Source organism: Aplysia californica, unplaced genomic scaffold (genome assembly GCF_000002075.1).
Source record: "Aplysia californica isolate F4 #8 unplaced genomic scaffold, AplCal3.0 scaffold00572, whole genome shotgun sequence".
Taxonomy (NCBI): Eukaryota; Metazoa; Mollusca; class Gastropoda; order Aplysiida; family Aplysiidae; genus Aplysia; species Aplysia californica.
In genome coordinates, this window is record NW_004797842.1 from 111,287 (window position 1) to 126,509 (window position 15,223).

The 15,223-nt window shown below is 42.5% G+C and overlaps 1 protein-coding gene across 1 annotated transcript in view; it reads right to left on the reverse strand.

Moving 5' to 3' along the window:
* The window catches only part of LOC101851762 (leucine-rich repeat-containing protein 74A), a gene marked incomplete in the record, with an annotated part of 48,280 nt that overhangs the window by 7,183 nt on the left and 25,874 nt on the right, over positions 1-15,223 (reverse strand). The window contains 6 exon segments of the mRNA XM_035972066.1: positions 1,121-1,315; positions 1,946-2,116; positions 9,459-9,602; positions 9,904-10,011; positions 10,460-10,650; positions 12,474-13,637. Coding sequence (XP_035827959.1) covers positions 1,121-1,315; positions 1,946-2,116; positions 9,459-9,602; positions 9,904-10,011; positions 10,460-10,650; positions 12,474-13,500 — 1,836 coding nt within the window.

Genomic DNA, 15,223 nt, shown 5'->3' on the forward strand with positions numbered 1-15,223 from the left:
TCCATCCATCCATCCATCCATCCATCCATCCATCCATCCATCCATCCCTCCACACATCCATACACCCATCCATCCATCCATCCATCCATCCACCCCTCCACACATTCATCCACCCATCCATCCATCCATCCATCCATCCATCCATCCATCCATCCATCCATCCATCCCTCCACACATCCATACACCCATCCATCCATCCATCCATCCATCCACCCCTCCACACATTCATCCACCCATCCATCCATCCATCCATCCATCCATCCATCCATCCATCCCATCCCATCCACCCATCCATCCATCCATCCATCCATTCATCCATCCACCCCTCCACACATCCATCCACCCATCCATCCATCCATCCATCCATCCACCCCTCCACACATCCACTCACCACCCACCCGTATACAACTGAGCGTAGAGTTACTGGTGAGTACCTTGATGAGATAACCTAGAGCTTTGATGCCCAGTCTGTTACACCCATCCATCCACCCACCCACCCATCCATCCATCCATCCATCCATCCACCCGCCCATCCATCCATCCATCCATCCATCCACCCGCCCATCCATCCATCCATCTATCCATCCATCCATCCATCCACCCCTCCACACACCCACCCATCTACCCATCCATCCACCCATCCATCCATCCATCTATCCACCCATCCATCCACTCACCACCCACCCGTATACAACTCAGCGTGGAGTTACTGGTGAGTCCCTTGATGAGATAACCTAGAGCTTTGATGCCCAGCCTGTTACACCCATCCATCCACCCACCCACCCATCCATCCACCCATCCACCCACCTATCCATCCATTCCCTCATCCATACACCCATCCATCCATCCATCCATCCACCCATCCATCCACACACCCCTCCACCCATCCACCCATGCATTCATCCATCCATCTATCCATCCATCCATCCATCCATCCACCCATCCATCCATCCACCCATCCATCCACCCCTCCATCCATCCATCCACCACCCACCCATATACAACTCAGCGTTGAGTTACCCATCCACCCATCCATCCATCCATCCATCCATCCATCCATCCATCCATCCATCCATCCATCCATCCATCCATCCATCCATCCATCCATCCATCCACTCACCCGTATACAACTCAGCGTAGAGTTGCTAGTGAGTCCCTTGATAAGATAACCTAGAGCTTTGATCCCCAGCCTGTTGCACGTCAGGTCCAGCTCTTTGAGCGTCTTGTTGGCCTTGAGAGACACGGCCAGGGCCCGACAACCGTCAAAGCCGAACCCGTTCCAGGCCAGGTTGAGGGTCCTGAGATACGTGTTTTTCTGGGAGGTGTTCAGACATTATATATTATAAATCAATGCCCGCTCTTCAGATGTGCTGAGTCTAACATTATGAATTTATTTTTTGATATTGCACAGTTCCAAGCCTAGAATTCTGAATATAGATCTATATATCTTTTGTTGTTACAGTTTCAAGCCCCAAATTCTGATTATTTTTTCTTATTAGTTCCAGACTCTTTGGTATCGGTTGCATTTATGCTCGTGAAATATTCTGTGAGAACTCCAATTTTAAATGTTGGAAAACGCAATAAAATATAAATAATGTAGCAAACATTAAAAATAAAAGAAATTTGATTTTCCCTTCACTCCAGAAAAATGTTTCTTCCATGGCTAAAAAGTGTTGAACAGCCCGATGACAATTTGTGAAAATATTATTTTTTTTAAACATCGGTATTGCCACTTACCTAATCATAAACGTATATATATATACGCATTGTGAGGGTGTATGTGTGGGGAGGGGTGGTGTTTTCTTTGTATGTGTGTGTGTGTGTGTGTGTGTGTGTGTGTATGTGTGTGTGTGTGTGTGTCTGTGTGTGTGTGTGTGTGTGTGTGTGTGTGAGTGAGTATGTGTGTTTGTGCCCACACATAATAAAACATTGTACCAAAACTCACAGCGAGAGACAAGGCTATATGCACGGCGCTATCTGTCCGGATGTTATTATACTGAAGGTTCAGGTGGTTGATTCTGGCTTTGCCAGAGCCCAAAGCGCGCGCTATCTGACGACAGCCCTGGAAGCCCAGATTGTTGTCATTCAAATCCAGCTCGCTTAGCTCCGGACAACTCTGAGGACAAAAATCAAGATGGATATCCCAGTGTATTTCTTTATTACTTACTGTGCGCAACGTTATTCCTCCTTTGTACGTAGACAGGTTGATCATCCAAGTGTCCAGCATCACAATCTTTCCTTAAATCCGCTCCTATTTAGATCTAGTCGCTTTTAAGTACACGAGGGCTACCCCCCAAAAATGCTGTTTCAAGGAAATCGAAGGTTAAGTTTTTGAACCCTTAATCAGTTTCTTTAAATACAAGGAGAGTTTTCTCTATAACCAAACAAATATACACACCAATGAAACTAAACTTCTCCTATAGGTAGGGCAATGCCCACTTTTGGTGTAGGTCAAGATTTCTGGAAACCCCCGAAACCTGGGTTAGCCTGCTTGTCCTTACACGCGACCATTTAACATAATATTTACTTAAAATATCACCAAACTGAGTAGAAATGGATGCTTTGAGCAGTAAACATACAGTGTGATAATAGATCAGCGGAATTTACTGAGGTTTGCTGGATGCTTTTGTTGACTGAGTAGAAATGAATCATCCAAGCAGTAAACATACAGTCTGACTATAAATAAAATGAACTAGCTGAGGTTTGGCACATTTTTGTTCTGACTGTAAGCGCCCGTGAGATGTTGTGAGCCTACTGAAGTGGAAAGTATAGCAAGAGTTGAGCTCGTTATAACAAAGTTCAATAACTTTACTGCTCTATTCACCTCAGAATGTTTGAGTATTTTGAAGCCTGCTTGGCTTTAGAATATAATATTATATTACTATAATATCTATATAATATAATATAAAATAATATAATGTAATATAATATAATATAATTATATATATATATATATATATATATAATATATTATATATATATATATATATATATATATATATATATATATATATATATATATATATATATATATATATATATTAAATACCAGAAATAAGTTGAAGTGTCGTTAACAAACACGTTAACATCTTTTACCATTGCGCAGACACATTTTTTGTTCCAAAACAGTAAACGAGAGCGTTTGAGCAGTATAATGTTTGCCTTTCTTTATACCACACGATGAAGTTTATGGCTGACATTGTCATTAACAAATCTGATCTACACATCTGCCGTAAGCTGAGAAAATGACTTTTTTTTCGTTTTGGCAGTCATTTTTTGTATTTGCTAAATCGAAAGCCTGATCAGTTACCCTACTTGTGTGGGAAAAATATAATGTGAAACTTAGAGCTTTTACTAGTTAAAAAAAAATAAAAATTCACATTTTGGAAGAACGCTAGTTTTAGATGGTTACGGTGACAAAAAGAAAGCCTCTTTGTCTCGAGGTTGCTGTGGTTTTTTAAAGCGTTTAATCAGTGTACGGAAGAAATGTCTCCAGCTCCTATAAAACTGTGGTTCCTGTCATATCGCGTGCTTACAGTCAAAAACCTCATGGGAACAGATCTCAGTCCGGGGTCCATGCCGCATGACTTCTTTAACTTTAGTAAGAGTTTCACGGCACTTGCAACACAGTAAGGTCATATAAGTGCCGAAGAATAGATGTGTTACAATAGGATAACAGACACCTAAAAGAATGAGGAGAGATAAGGACGATAGATGTCTGATAGGGAAGAAGAAGCAAACAACACCAGAGCACCCGCCAACCACCCGCCTCATGACTTAACGTGTACCACGCGGTTGACTACTGTACAGCTCCCACCATCTCCTGCCGTGCCAGTGAGACGTATCGATTCTATCGATCAGCAGTGATCGAACCCATTGTGGCCGCTCCAATGATTTTATTTGTTCATAATTGACAACCCTTGCTTGGCTTACTGTGACAGCTACAATAATCCACTGTTGACGTTGTGAATTCCTAAACGTTTCTAAATCAATCTTTATTTGGATTTAGAAAATAGGAGCCGCAGATTTTTCCTGACGCCAACAAATATCAATAGTAATAATAATAATGCAGATAATTTCTATAGCACCCACTCCCGAGTGAACACAGTTCTAAATATTATATATGGTTCTTGCTGTCAACTGAAACGAGTGGAGCTCATGCTGTCACAAGATCCCTATACCTGATTGTAATGGCATGACGCATGCTATGAACTGAACAATTTCGCAGAGCTATGAACGTGGGCTTTGAAATACAGACGAGGACAGCTGTCTTTGAGTAGCTCTCTGTGTGGTGGACACACGGCTGTGAATGTAAGGATTCTCACAGACATGTGATGACATTAAGTAGTCTCGTTTGGTTTGCTTTGTGCTGTCTTGTATTGGGACATTTAATGTTTACCCCCAGTGACCCCACTATACAAGGGGTGATTTTGATGAAGTAAGTCTTTTACGGCACTATCGGCTCAGTTTTGGTCATGTAAGCAGGGAGAAGGAAAGGGAAACAGAATAATAGATGGAAAGACAACATAACGAAACGGGCATGTTTTAAGTTGGGTTAAGTCCTTCGAAAGTCTGAAAGTAGAAAGGTGAGGAGAAAAGTGGTTGCCTGATCACCCTTGGTGCTCCAACGGTCATCTAGACTGAGGTGTAAGTTAGAAAGTGAGTAAGTAAATAAGTAAGTGAGTGAGTAAAAAGTAAAGTTGTTCCCGCATCCGATCCGGACATTGGGGATTGCCTTGTTAGTGAGACAACTTTTTGGGCCTTCGACATATTGTGGTAGGGTGGCCAGTTCCTTTCCACGCCGCCTTTACTTCCCCAACTCGAAGTCAGGTACCCATTACTGCTGGGTGGGCAGGAGGGGGTAAAAAAAATCCGTGTCCGAAACGAAGCTTGAACCCCGACTTTCTGCTTCGGAGACGAGCGCACTAACTGCTCCGAGACCGCACCCTAAAATAAGTGAGTAAGTAAGTAAATAAGACCCCTCCCCGGAATCACTGACAGCACAATAACGGTGACTTTGTTCCACTGATAGTGTTGTTACTATATTGTGGGTTACAGGCTCTACCTGTAGAACTTCACGAATTTATACGGTGGTAGAAGTTACAGTGCACGCAACAGGAGGGGGCTCCAGTGGCCTAGAGGTTAGGGTTCGCCTCTCTTTTAAAGGTTCCGGCTTCGAATCCGGGTAACGACGGGAAAATTTCCTCTCTAAAATTGTCTCCTTTTACCTCCTTTCCTAGTCTCTGTCGTCTGCTTTCGTCTCCTCTTTCTGCCCCCACCCCTTCACATCCTTTGCCCTCTCCTCTGGGCTTCTGACTTTTTCTGCAGCCTTTCTACTGCTTCTCCTTCGCTTCTTCTTACTGCTGTCTTTCAGCCACACCCCGGATCTTCTGGCAGGACACATCTGCACCTAGTTTTCTCGGACAAGGGTGAAAAGTCACGGAGGTGCCGTGTGCAAGTTGAGCACGTAAAAGATCCATTAGTGGTCGAGAAGTGTAGGCTTCGGCCGCCACCCGGGCAAAATTCAAAATTTCCTACCAACTGAAAATGCTCAATGCGTACCGCGTGTTCATTTGACCGTATGCAGTTGCGAGCGCCGTAAAACACTTACACAATAGGTTTTTAAAAAAATACATACACAGCAGGAAAATACACTGATACAAACAAAATGAAACGATGATAGTAAAACGATTAGTGGCGAGTAACATAAAGATGTGGAAAGCTTGCTGTACAATTCCTTTGCCACGTTGTTTTACATAATTTAACGGGCATTGAAATACCGACACACACACATACACGATCCATGTTCCAGACTCGATCTTTATAATTCATGCTCAGTGGTTTTGAAAAGACCTGGTTTTTATTGTTCTGTGGTAAAACTATAGATCTGGTTTCATTTGGAAGTAGGGCATAGAGGTCAGACTCAAACACTCAGAATGTAGAGGGAATATCATTGTTTGTGACTGAGGTTTTCTTTGTAACCGATTCCTCACGCGAAATAGCAATCTCCTTTAAGGTAAGAAACGGCTGAGAACAAGACCGTTAGGAAGCAGTCCGAAATCTTGAGAGTTGTTTTTGTTTGTCAAACCAAAAGCAGGGCTTGTATGGTGATCAAATCTTGATAAAAGCCAACAGTTTACTGTCACAATTCTAAAGACTGATCAACAGTTTACTGCCACAATTCTAAACACTGATCAACAGTTTACTGCCACAATTCTAAACACTGATCAACAGTTTACTGCCACAATTCTAAAGACTGATCAACAGTTTACTGCCACAATTCTAAAGACTGATCAACAGTTTACTGCCACAATTCTAAACACTGATCAACAGTTTACTGCCACAATTCTAAACACTGATCAACAGTTTACTGCCACAATTCTAAACACTGATCAACAGTTTACTGCCACAATTCTAAAGACTGATCAACAGTTTACTGCTACAATTCTAAAGACTGATCAACAGTTTACTGCCACAATTCTAAACACTGATCAACAGTTTACTGCCACAATTCTAAAGACTGATCAACAGTTTACTGCCACAATTCTAAAGACTGATCAACAGTTTACTGCCACAATTCTAAAGACTGATGGGATGTTTGAGAAAGCCTCAGTTTTGGCTTGAGAAAAAAATGACCCTGTCAAAATACGTCTCCCCAGGGCATTCACAGTTTCAGCCAAAACGTCTAGTGGAACAATTTGATTTTAAAAAACCCACTGTGAATGCTTTTTTTCTACTGTGATTTGCTCATCTGAATTGGTCACATTTAAGCACAAAGGGGCTATCCGGTGCTCCTTGTTCAGTTTCTTTAAAAGACAAGGAGAGTTTTCTCTAGTATGAAACTTAATATACACACTAATGAAACCAAACTTCTCCTATAGGTAGGACAATGCCCACTTTTGGTGTAGGTCAAGATTTCTAGAAACCCCCGAAATCTGGGTTAGCCCGCTTGTCCTTAAAAGCGACCAATTAAAACTGATCAGAATAAAAATGTTTCCCCGTCACACTGCAGGCAAAACAAGCAACTGAGATAAAACACGCGGATTGCACACATGTGCGAGAGAAAAAAAAGAAAACAAAAACGATGTAGTACACATAAGATTATTTTTATCCGAGCAGGCTAAAAATCATTTTTTTGTGTACACATCGTGTTTTTTTTTTTTTTTTTTTTTTTTTCTTTTCTTATCCGAGCAGGCGACCTAGCCATCTGGCATACAAGTAAACAAGCTGGCATCAGTGCACGGCTTATAAATGAGGATCTAGATAGATTCAACAACTACTGCTGCAAGTGGAAACTAAAAGCAAATTGTACCAAGACAATCTACACCGTCTTTACAAAAAGCCACAAAGTTGCAAAGCAAAATCTCACCATCTTACTTGCAGGAAACAAACTAGAAAAAGTTGAAAACCCGACCTACCTTGGGATCGAGCTGGACAGACAGTTTTCATGCAAAAACCATATCTGGAACCTGAAGACGAAGGCCAACAAGAGACTTAACCTTCTCAGACGACTGGCTAGCACTTCATGGGGAGCGGACAAGGATGCACTCAGACAGCTATATGTTGGCTATGTACGATCTGCCATGGAATATAACCTAACTTTACAGACAATCTGCAGCAAACCAACTCAGAGGTCTCTTGACAAAATTCAAAACCAAGCTGTACGATTTATCTCCGGAGCTTTGAGATCCACTCCAACTGCAGCTTGTGAAATCCACACGAACCTGGAACCCCTGGACTTGCGGAGAGAGGCAGCTGTAGTAGAGATGAGTGAGCGCTACAAAAGACTGGAGAAAAACCACCCAAACAGGAAAATAATTGAACAGAGACGACCAAAGAAACGGATTCATGGAAGATCAATACTTGACACAGCCACTGAACTAGCAGAAAAACACCATCTTCCATGTAACAGAGAAATGCTGAAACCTTTAAGACCAGAACTCCCCCCAAACACTAACATCAAGAACGCCAACATCAAAACCTCCCTCATAAAAGAGACAGTGAAAAAGGAATGTGACCCAGTAGAACTGAAGACAACAGCTCTGAAGACAATTGACTCCTACCCTAGTGATTCAATTCATATTTATACAGACGGGTCAGCCTTCAAGGGAACTATAAACACAGGCTTTGGGGTAAGAATTGAACATCCTGACAAAACATGTGAAGAGCTATTTGACGCATGTGGTACTTCTTGTACAAATTACGAGGCTGAGGCAATCGCCATTGAAGCAGCAATCCTCCACCTGACCAACATTTTCATAACATATCCAAACAAAATCAAGAACACTATTATCTTCACAGACGGAAAGTCAGTACTCCAAGCTCTGGAAAACATGAATTTCGAAAGCCCAGCCTGCCTATCTGTGGCTCAAAAAATCAACACCTTCCTACTGACATATACCGTCGACCTGACACTACAGTGGATACCTGGCCACAGCAACATCCCAGGAAACGACAGAGCAGACACCCTTGCCAAGAAGGGAGCATCACAAACACAACCACACAACCCAGTATCACAACAGACAGCCAAGAACATCATCAAATGCAACACCAGGGAACAGTGGCTGAATGGATGGGCAATGGGCAAAACTGGAAGAACTGTATTTGCACACATGACAGCCCCCAACTCTAAAGATGCAATAAATTCCCTGAGTAGAAGAGAACAAGTCACAATATTTCGCCTGCGAACACAACACATACCACTAAATTCCTACCTTAATAGGATCCGCAAGGATACCCCACCCGACTGCCCGTTGTGCGACTGCCAGGATGAAACAGTACCACACCACCTCTTTAACTGTCCTGCACTTTGTGACCTGCGTAGCACCTACCTACCTGCCTCCCCAGACATCGGGAACACTCTATACAGCGACAAAGCACAGCTGATTAAAACCTGTCAATTCTTTGCCATATCGACAGACCGAAGGGCTAGAACCCAAATGGCCGCTGGATCGGAAAAGTAAAAGTAAAGTAAAGTATCCGAGCAGGCTGTTATTTGTCGAGCCACGACTGAGCTGACGTCAAAGAGCCAAACAACAAGACGCTCAGTTAAAATTTAAATCAGACCCATTCGCACCATAAATCAGCGTATAAAAAAAAATAATTTTTTGGCAGAGTCGGATGGACTTGTGGTTAGGCTCTAGGACTATCAACCGTTAGGTCGTGAGTTCAAATCCCACCTGGAGCTTGACATTGCGTCCTTGGGAGAGACACTTTATGCGAAATTTCTTCACTTTATCCAGGTGAGATTTGGTGCTCGGCTGTAGACAGCGAAACATCTTGTCAGTTTGTCCGTGTTTTAGCGCGAGTAGTAACATCCACCATCCTTATCTCTACACCTTTTTAACTTACGTTACTCTCTAGAAACACCTCTGACCTTCGGCACTAATATAACCTAATATTGTTGCAAGCGCCGTAAAAATCCTACAACAAAAGCTAAAGACATGGCATTGCCTTACCGTGATGATCTGAGCCAGGATCTCTCCATCTTGTTGCTGTAGTTTGTTACTGTCCAGGTACAGACGTTTGAGTACAGGGTTGTGGGGCAGAGTTTGGCTCAGGGCTGTCAGTCCCTCCCTTCCGGGGCCCGTCTTAGACAGGTTCTGAGGGAGACAACAACAGCAGCAGGTGGAGAATAAAAAACTTAAATTACAACTACGGTGTTAAAGTGCAGTAATTGTGACAAACTGGGCCTGTGACAAACCTGTGACACCCCCCCCCCCCACCCCTTTCTGTATACAAGCAAAATATTCAAGCATGTTCTCTCTTTCGTTTTTCAGGTGATTTCAAACTTCCCTACAGCAGAACAAACAAAGCAAACAAAACCAAACAAAGAGTGAACCAAACCCCGACACAATCAACACCTTAACAAAAAACAGAGACAAGAAATTAAATGTCACCTACCAGTTCTAAGATGGTCCTGTTGGCGTAGAGCATCTCCGCTATACAAGAGGTGCCCAGGGGTCCTAGGGGGTTGTCAGACAGGTCTAAGGTACTGGTGCGCTTGTCCGACTGTCTCAGGGGTTGGGATGGTGGGTGGGGGAGGAAGAGGGGGGGGGCAGACGAGATTTTGTATTTGTAAACATTATAGTTGTACATGAAGAGCAGAGGGGAAAAACAACTGCAGTCACAAACTGGAAATTGTGAGGGTGCCAATTTTAAAAATCTCTCTCTCTCTCTCTCTCTCTCTCTCTCTCTCTCTCTCTCTCTCTCTCTCTCTCTCTCTCTATCTCTCTCCCTCTCTCTCTCTCTCGTTTTCTCTCTCACTCACACACAAACACTTTTACCTACTGGCTCATTCACACGCACACACACACACACACACACACACACACACACACACACACACACACACACACACACACACACACAAACAAAAACAAATACACACACAGAGTCATCTTGCCCCAGCATTCCACACACAAGTGACGTCACACCTAGCTACCATTACGTGACCTACCACAAGCGCTATGGCGATAGGTTTGGCGTCTTTGCACGTCAACATCCTGTGACGTAGATCTATGCACGCCTTCCCACACTGCCTCAAGAACGTGGCGTTCCCTTTCAATCGGCACTTGGCACAGGCTGTCTTGTAGGTCTTCAGTAGCCGGTTCTTGGCGCGATTCGGCGATGCCCCTCCCGCCCCGCCCCCTGAAAGAATAAAAAAGTAAACAATAATATTAGACCTTTTGTCTGTGTTAAATTCATTGTAATTTTAACCTGTTTAACCCTATCCGTACGTCATGTTTTACTATTGTATCCATACGACGTGGGGAACTCTGTGCCACCACTTTCCAAAGAGGAAAGTTACACGTTAATCTGATCCGTATATTTTGCACAGCAGTCGGTCAAAATGATTTTTTTGAGAAATACTGAAAGATTTAAAGAGATCTTCGGACTAGAAGTATTCTAAGATGTGAAGAATACAACCACGGTGGTACAAAATGACCACAGGGCGTACGGATAAGGTTAAACAGGCAACTGCGCTCTAAATAGAATGTGTACAGAATTTGAAAAGGTGAGAAAGTGAAGTCAATCTTGCTATAATAAATAAGATGGTTCATAAAAAAAATATTTTCAACTGTATCAATGCTATTTCTTTTGTCGGGAGTGTTGCTGCTGCTGCTGCTGCTGCTGCTGCTGATGATGATGATGATGATCGTGATGATGATGTTGTTGTGTAACGCTGCCTATAGTTGTATTATGTACTCTTCATTTTCTTCCTGAATATTATGTGAAGACTGTAGGGGAGAAACGACAGTGGTCACAAACTGAAAGTCGCGAGTGTACCAATTTTGGACGCTTGTTGACTCATAACTGTATTTCTGTTCAGCTGTTGGTTGATTATTATTTGTTAGATTTCCCATTCAACAACACATGACTAAAACCACCAGTCAAACAAATATAAAGTTATGAGTCCTCAAGCTTTTAAAATTGGCACCCTCACAATTACCAGTTTGTGACTACAGTCGTTTTTCTCCTGTGCGCTTCATGTGTTTCCCAAACTCAACTGAGCACCAAACCAGCTGCTTTGATCCTACCTCTCGAGGTCAACCTGAGCTGAGAGAGATACAGCATCCCAACGGAGAAGCAGACATTCTTGATTTTAAAAGTATCTCCTAACTACGCTAATTTTCAATAACGACGATTTTCATCACTTGAAGTGGAAAGCAATGGGTAAATAAAATAAAAGTTTAAAAAATATCAACTCATACACACATGGGTTACAACATTGTCTTTATCAAATGCAGACACACACACACACACACACACACACACACACACACACACACACACACACACACACACACACACACACACACACACACAAACACACACACACATACAGACGCGCGCACGCGCGGAGCACATACACACACACACACATGAGCACACATACACACATCTATGTAATAAGAAACACACGAAAACAACAATAATAATAACAACAACAACAATAACGACAACAAAAGCAACAACAAAGACAACAACAAAGACAACAATAACAACAGCAGCAACAAAACCGACACGCAAAAACACAAACACAAACACACACAAGAACTCCCGCTAAATTATTTGTGTTTTTTAAAATGTAAGCACATGAGCTATTGTAGCATTACCTGTGCCTTCTCACCTACTCTTAGGTTACAGTCTGTGTTCTCGGACTTATCTTTTTAAAAGTGTTGTTTAAATAAGAGTTTTACATCACACGCAACACAACTAGGTAATACGAGTGGCGAAGATTAGAAGTGTTACTTATGTGTATCTGAAAAGAAATAAAGAAGGGGAGAGATAAGGATGATAACACTTGTATTTTATAATGAGAACGAAGGAGCAAACCACACCAAAGCGCCCATCAGTCACTCGCGATCCCTTAGTGTCTTTTGAAACGATATACTCACAGAATAAACAAAACAACAACAACAACCCCTCCCCCAAAAACAAAACAAAACAAAAGAAAACGAACGACCTACCTTCGTCCTCCGAGCTGGCGTCACTGAGGTCTGTGTCAAACTCCTCAGAAGGGCGGCGTGGTTTGCTCTCCTGTGAGGGAGTCTCGAGAAAACCTGAGGATTCCTCTTCGAGTTCAAGAAACGCGTTACCAAGGCTACGCACATCTTCCTTCCCATTGACACCACCATCTTCCTTCGGTTCATCGTCTGCGAAGTCGTCGTCGTCATCCGGGAAACCTTCGTCGTCGTCATAGAGTAAGTCCTCTTCCTTCAGGTCGTAGAGATCTACGTCGTAGATATCTCCCTCTTGGTTTATCTGCTCGCTGATGGCGTCCAGGAAACGACCGCCGTTGGGGAACTTACTGTCAGGTACCTTGACCTCTAGGGACTCGGGACCTTGTGTCTGTCGTCTGAGCGGGATTTGGAGGGCGTCTCGCGGCGAGATAAGAGCACTCAACGACTGAGGGGCAACGTCAAAGTTGGAGAGTATGGCTTTTTCCTTTTTGTCTAGTTTCTCCAGTAGACCACCCACAGAGAGACGATGACGGCTTAGTATGACGTCATCTGCAGAGAGCCTGCGATTGGCCAATGGGGAGAGATTGGAGAAAGTAGGTGGCGGAAGTTGTTCTTTTCGCGGGCTGAGTATTCCCAGGTTTTCCTTCTGCTCACTGGGTGATTTCTTTTCTTTGTCTTTCTTCTTTTTCTTCTTTGTGGGTATTGGTGGCGTCGCTTGTGTGTCTGCTTTGTGCTGGAGTTCTGCTTCCTTCATGGCTTTCCGGATCTTCCAGTTGTCGCTGGTGTGAGTGACCAGGAAGTTCCGGCCTATTGTTGGTAGCTGGTGGTCGGGAGAGTTGTTGTTCTCGTCTGCTTGTTCTTCTTCTGAGATGTTCGGCAGTTTGTTCTTCACAGACATTTTCGATTTTCTTCTTTGTCCTTCTGGTTCTTCTGTTATTTCCGAGTGTTCCGTTTCCGTTGTGTCCACCACGCTGATGGATGGGCGAGGCGTTCTGAGGGAGTCTTGTGTCTGGTTCTGCTCGGTGGGGTCCATTGTTGCGTTCAGAATTTTGATTAGCTAACTATCCAGACAACTCTCCAATACGGTTTGTATAGCAGGGCGTAGAGACAACTTTCAAACGATGAGTATTTTCCTTCTACCCTATGTCATGTGGAGGGGAATGTATGGCTCTGAAATGACACAATAAACGAACAATTAGTTTTTGTTGTTGATCTTTAGGAGTTTGACAAGAATCATAATAAGCTAAGTTTAATTATGAAAGTAGCTTGTCTGCATTTCGAGATATCGAGACAAGAAAAAGCATTCAGAATGTCCATTCATTATTACTGTGCAGATGTGAGGTTACGTTCCTTCGTAGATCCACCATGTCTTCAACTACGGCTGTCTTGTGCTTCGGTTCATTTCTCTGTTTATTTCGTTCCATCGAAAAGAAATGTGAGGCAGCGTGGTGGAATCAGGCAATTTTTGGGCTTGTAGAGTTATTTGTATCAACTTAAAGATTGTTCACTTGTCTTTATTTGGATGAAAAAAATATCTATTTATCTTGAATTCAAGTCGAGATATTTGCAAATGAAGGAGGTGGGGGTCACCTGTTTTCAGAGGTAAAAATTAGTGAGAAAATGGCAACCAAAGATTCGTTATTTCTTTAGCTTAAGAGTTCGTGGTAACTGATAATTTACATTTTTTGCGCCTTTAATCAACGTTTTTAAGAAAAATCTACAAAGAAATGAGTTCTTTAATGGGCATGAAAGGTGTTGGGCCGAAAAACAAAATTTTGATAAAAATTCACAAACCTGCGGAAAAATGCAAGTTTCTTCATTTTGATTATTTTGACGAGAGCCTGATTTCACCACGCTGCCTCACAAATCACCAAATCCCTATTCCACGTCTCGGGATAACTAGACGGAGTGATCCAAAATTTTGAAAGAAAGCAAGAAAGAAAGAAAGAAAGAATACGAATAAAAAACTTGTATGTCCTTCACACAGTGAACTATGAGAGTCTGGCCACTTATATGTTGAGGTCACGTGCAAACTTCTGTACATAGCCTAAGTCAGGGTATGCATATTCATGTCATGATAAATGGTCGCTTTTAAGGACAAGTCAGCTAACCCAGATTTCGTGGGTTTCCAGAAATCTTGACCTACACCAAAAGTGGGCATTGCCCTACCTATAGGAGAAGTTTGGTTTCATTGGTGTGTATATTTGTTTGGTTATAGAGAAAACTCTCGTTGTCTTTTATAGAAACTGAACAAGAGTTCAAAAGTTTAACCTGCGATTTTCTCAAAATAGCGTTTTTCGGGATAGCCCCCTTGTGCTTAAAAGCGACCAAACGTGCTTTGAGAACGAGATCCAGGTATAAAAACTGGTAGATAAAACCTTATCTAATCTGAGATAACAGTTCCATTTTTTATTTCTTTTACGCTCCGCAAGAATATGGAATAAATATCACTTCATTCACTGTAACCTGCTCACTGAAACATTTGAACGATCCCCGACTGTGTGCACAGGCACTGTGGCAGGGGGATAAGCTTTTACAGTGGCAGGGGGATAAGCTTTTATATCTCCTGAAAGAAGTGGGAAGCGAGCTTTACGAAGGACAGATTGTCTAACTGCTCAGTTTTCGTCATTGTCTCCTGGCGCACATACAATGGTCGAAAATATAAAGAAATGAATATGACAACGAGTCTTTTCAGTATTAATGGTCAAATCAAAACTATCACTTGAGAAATTTAAAAAAAAAATGAAAGCACAACT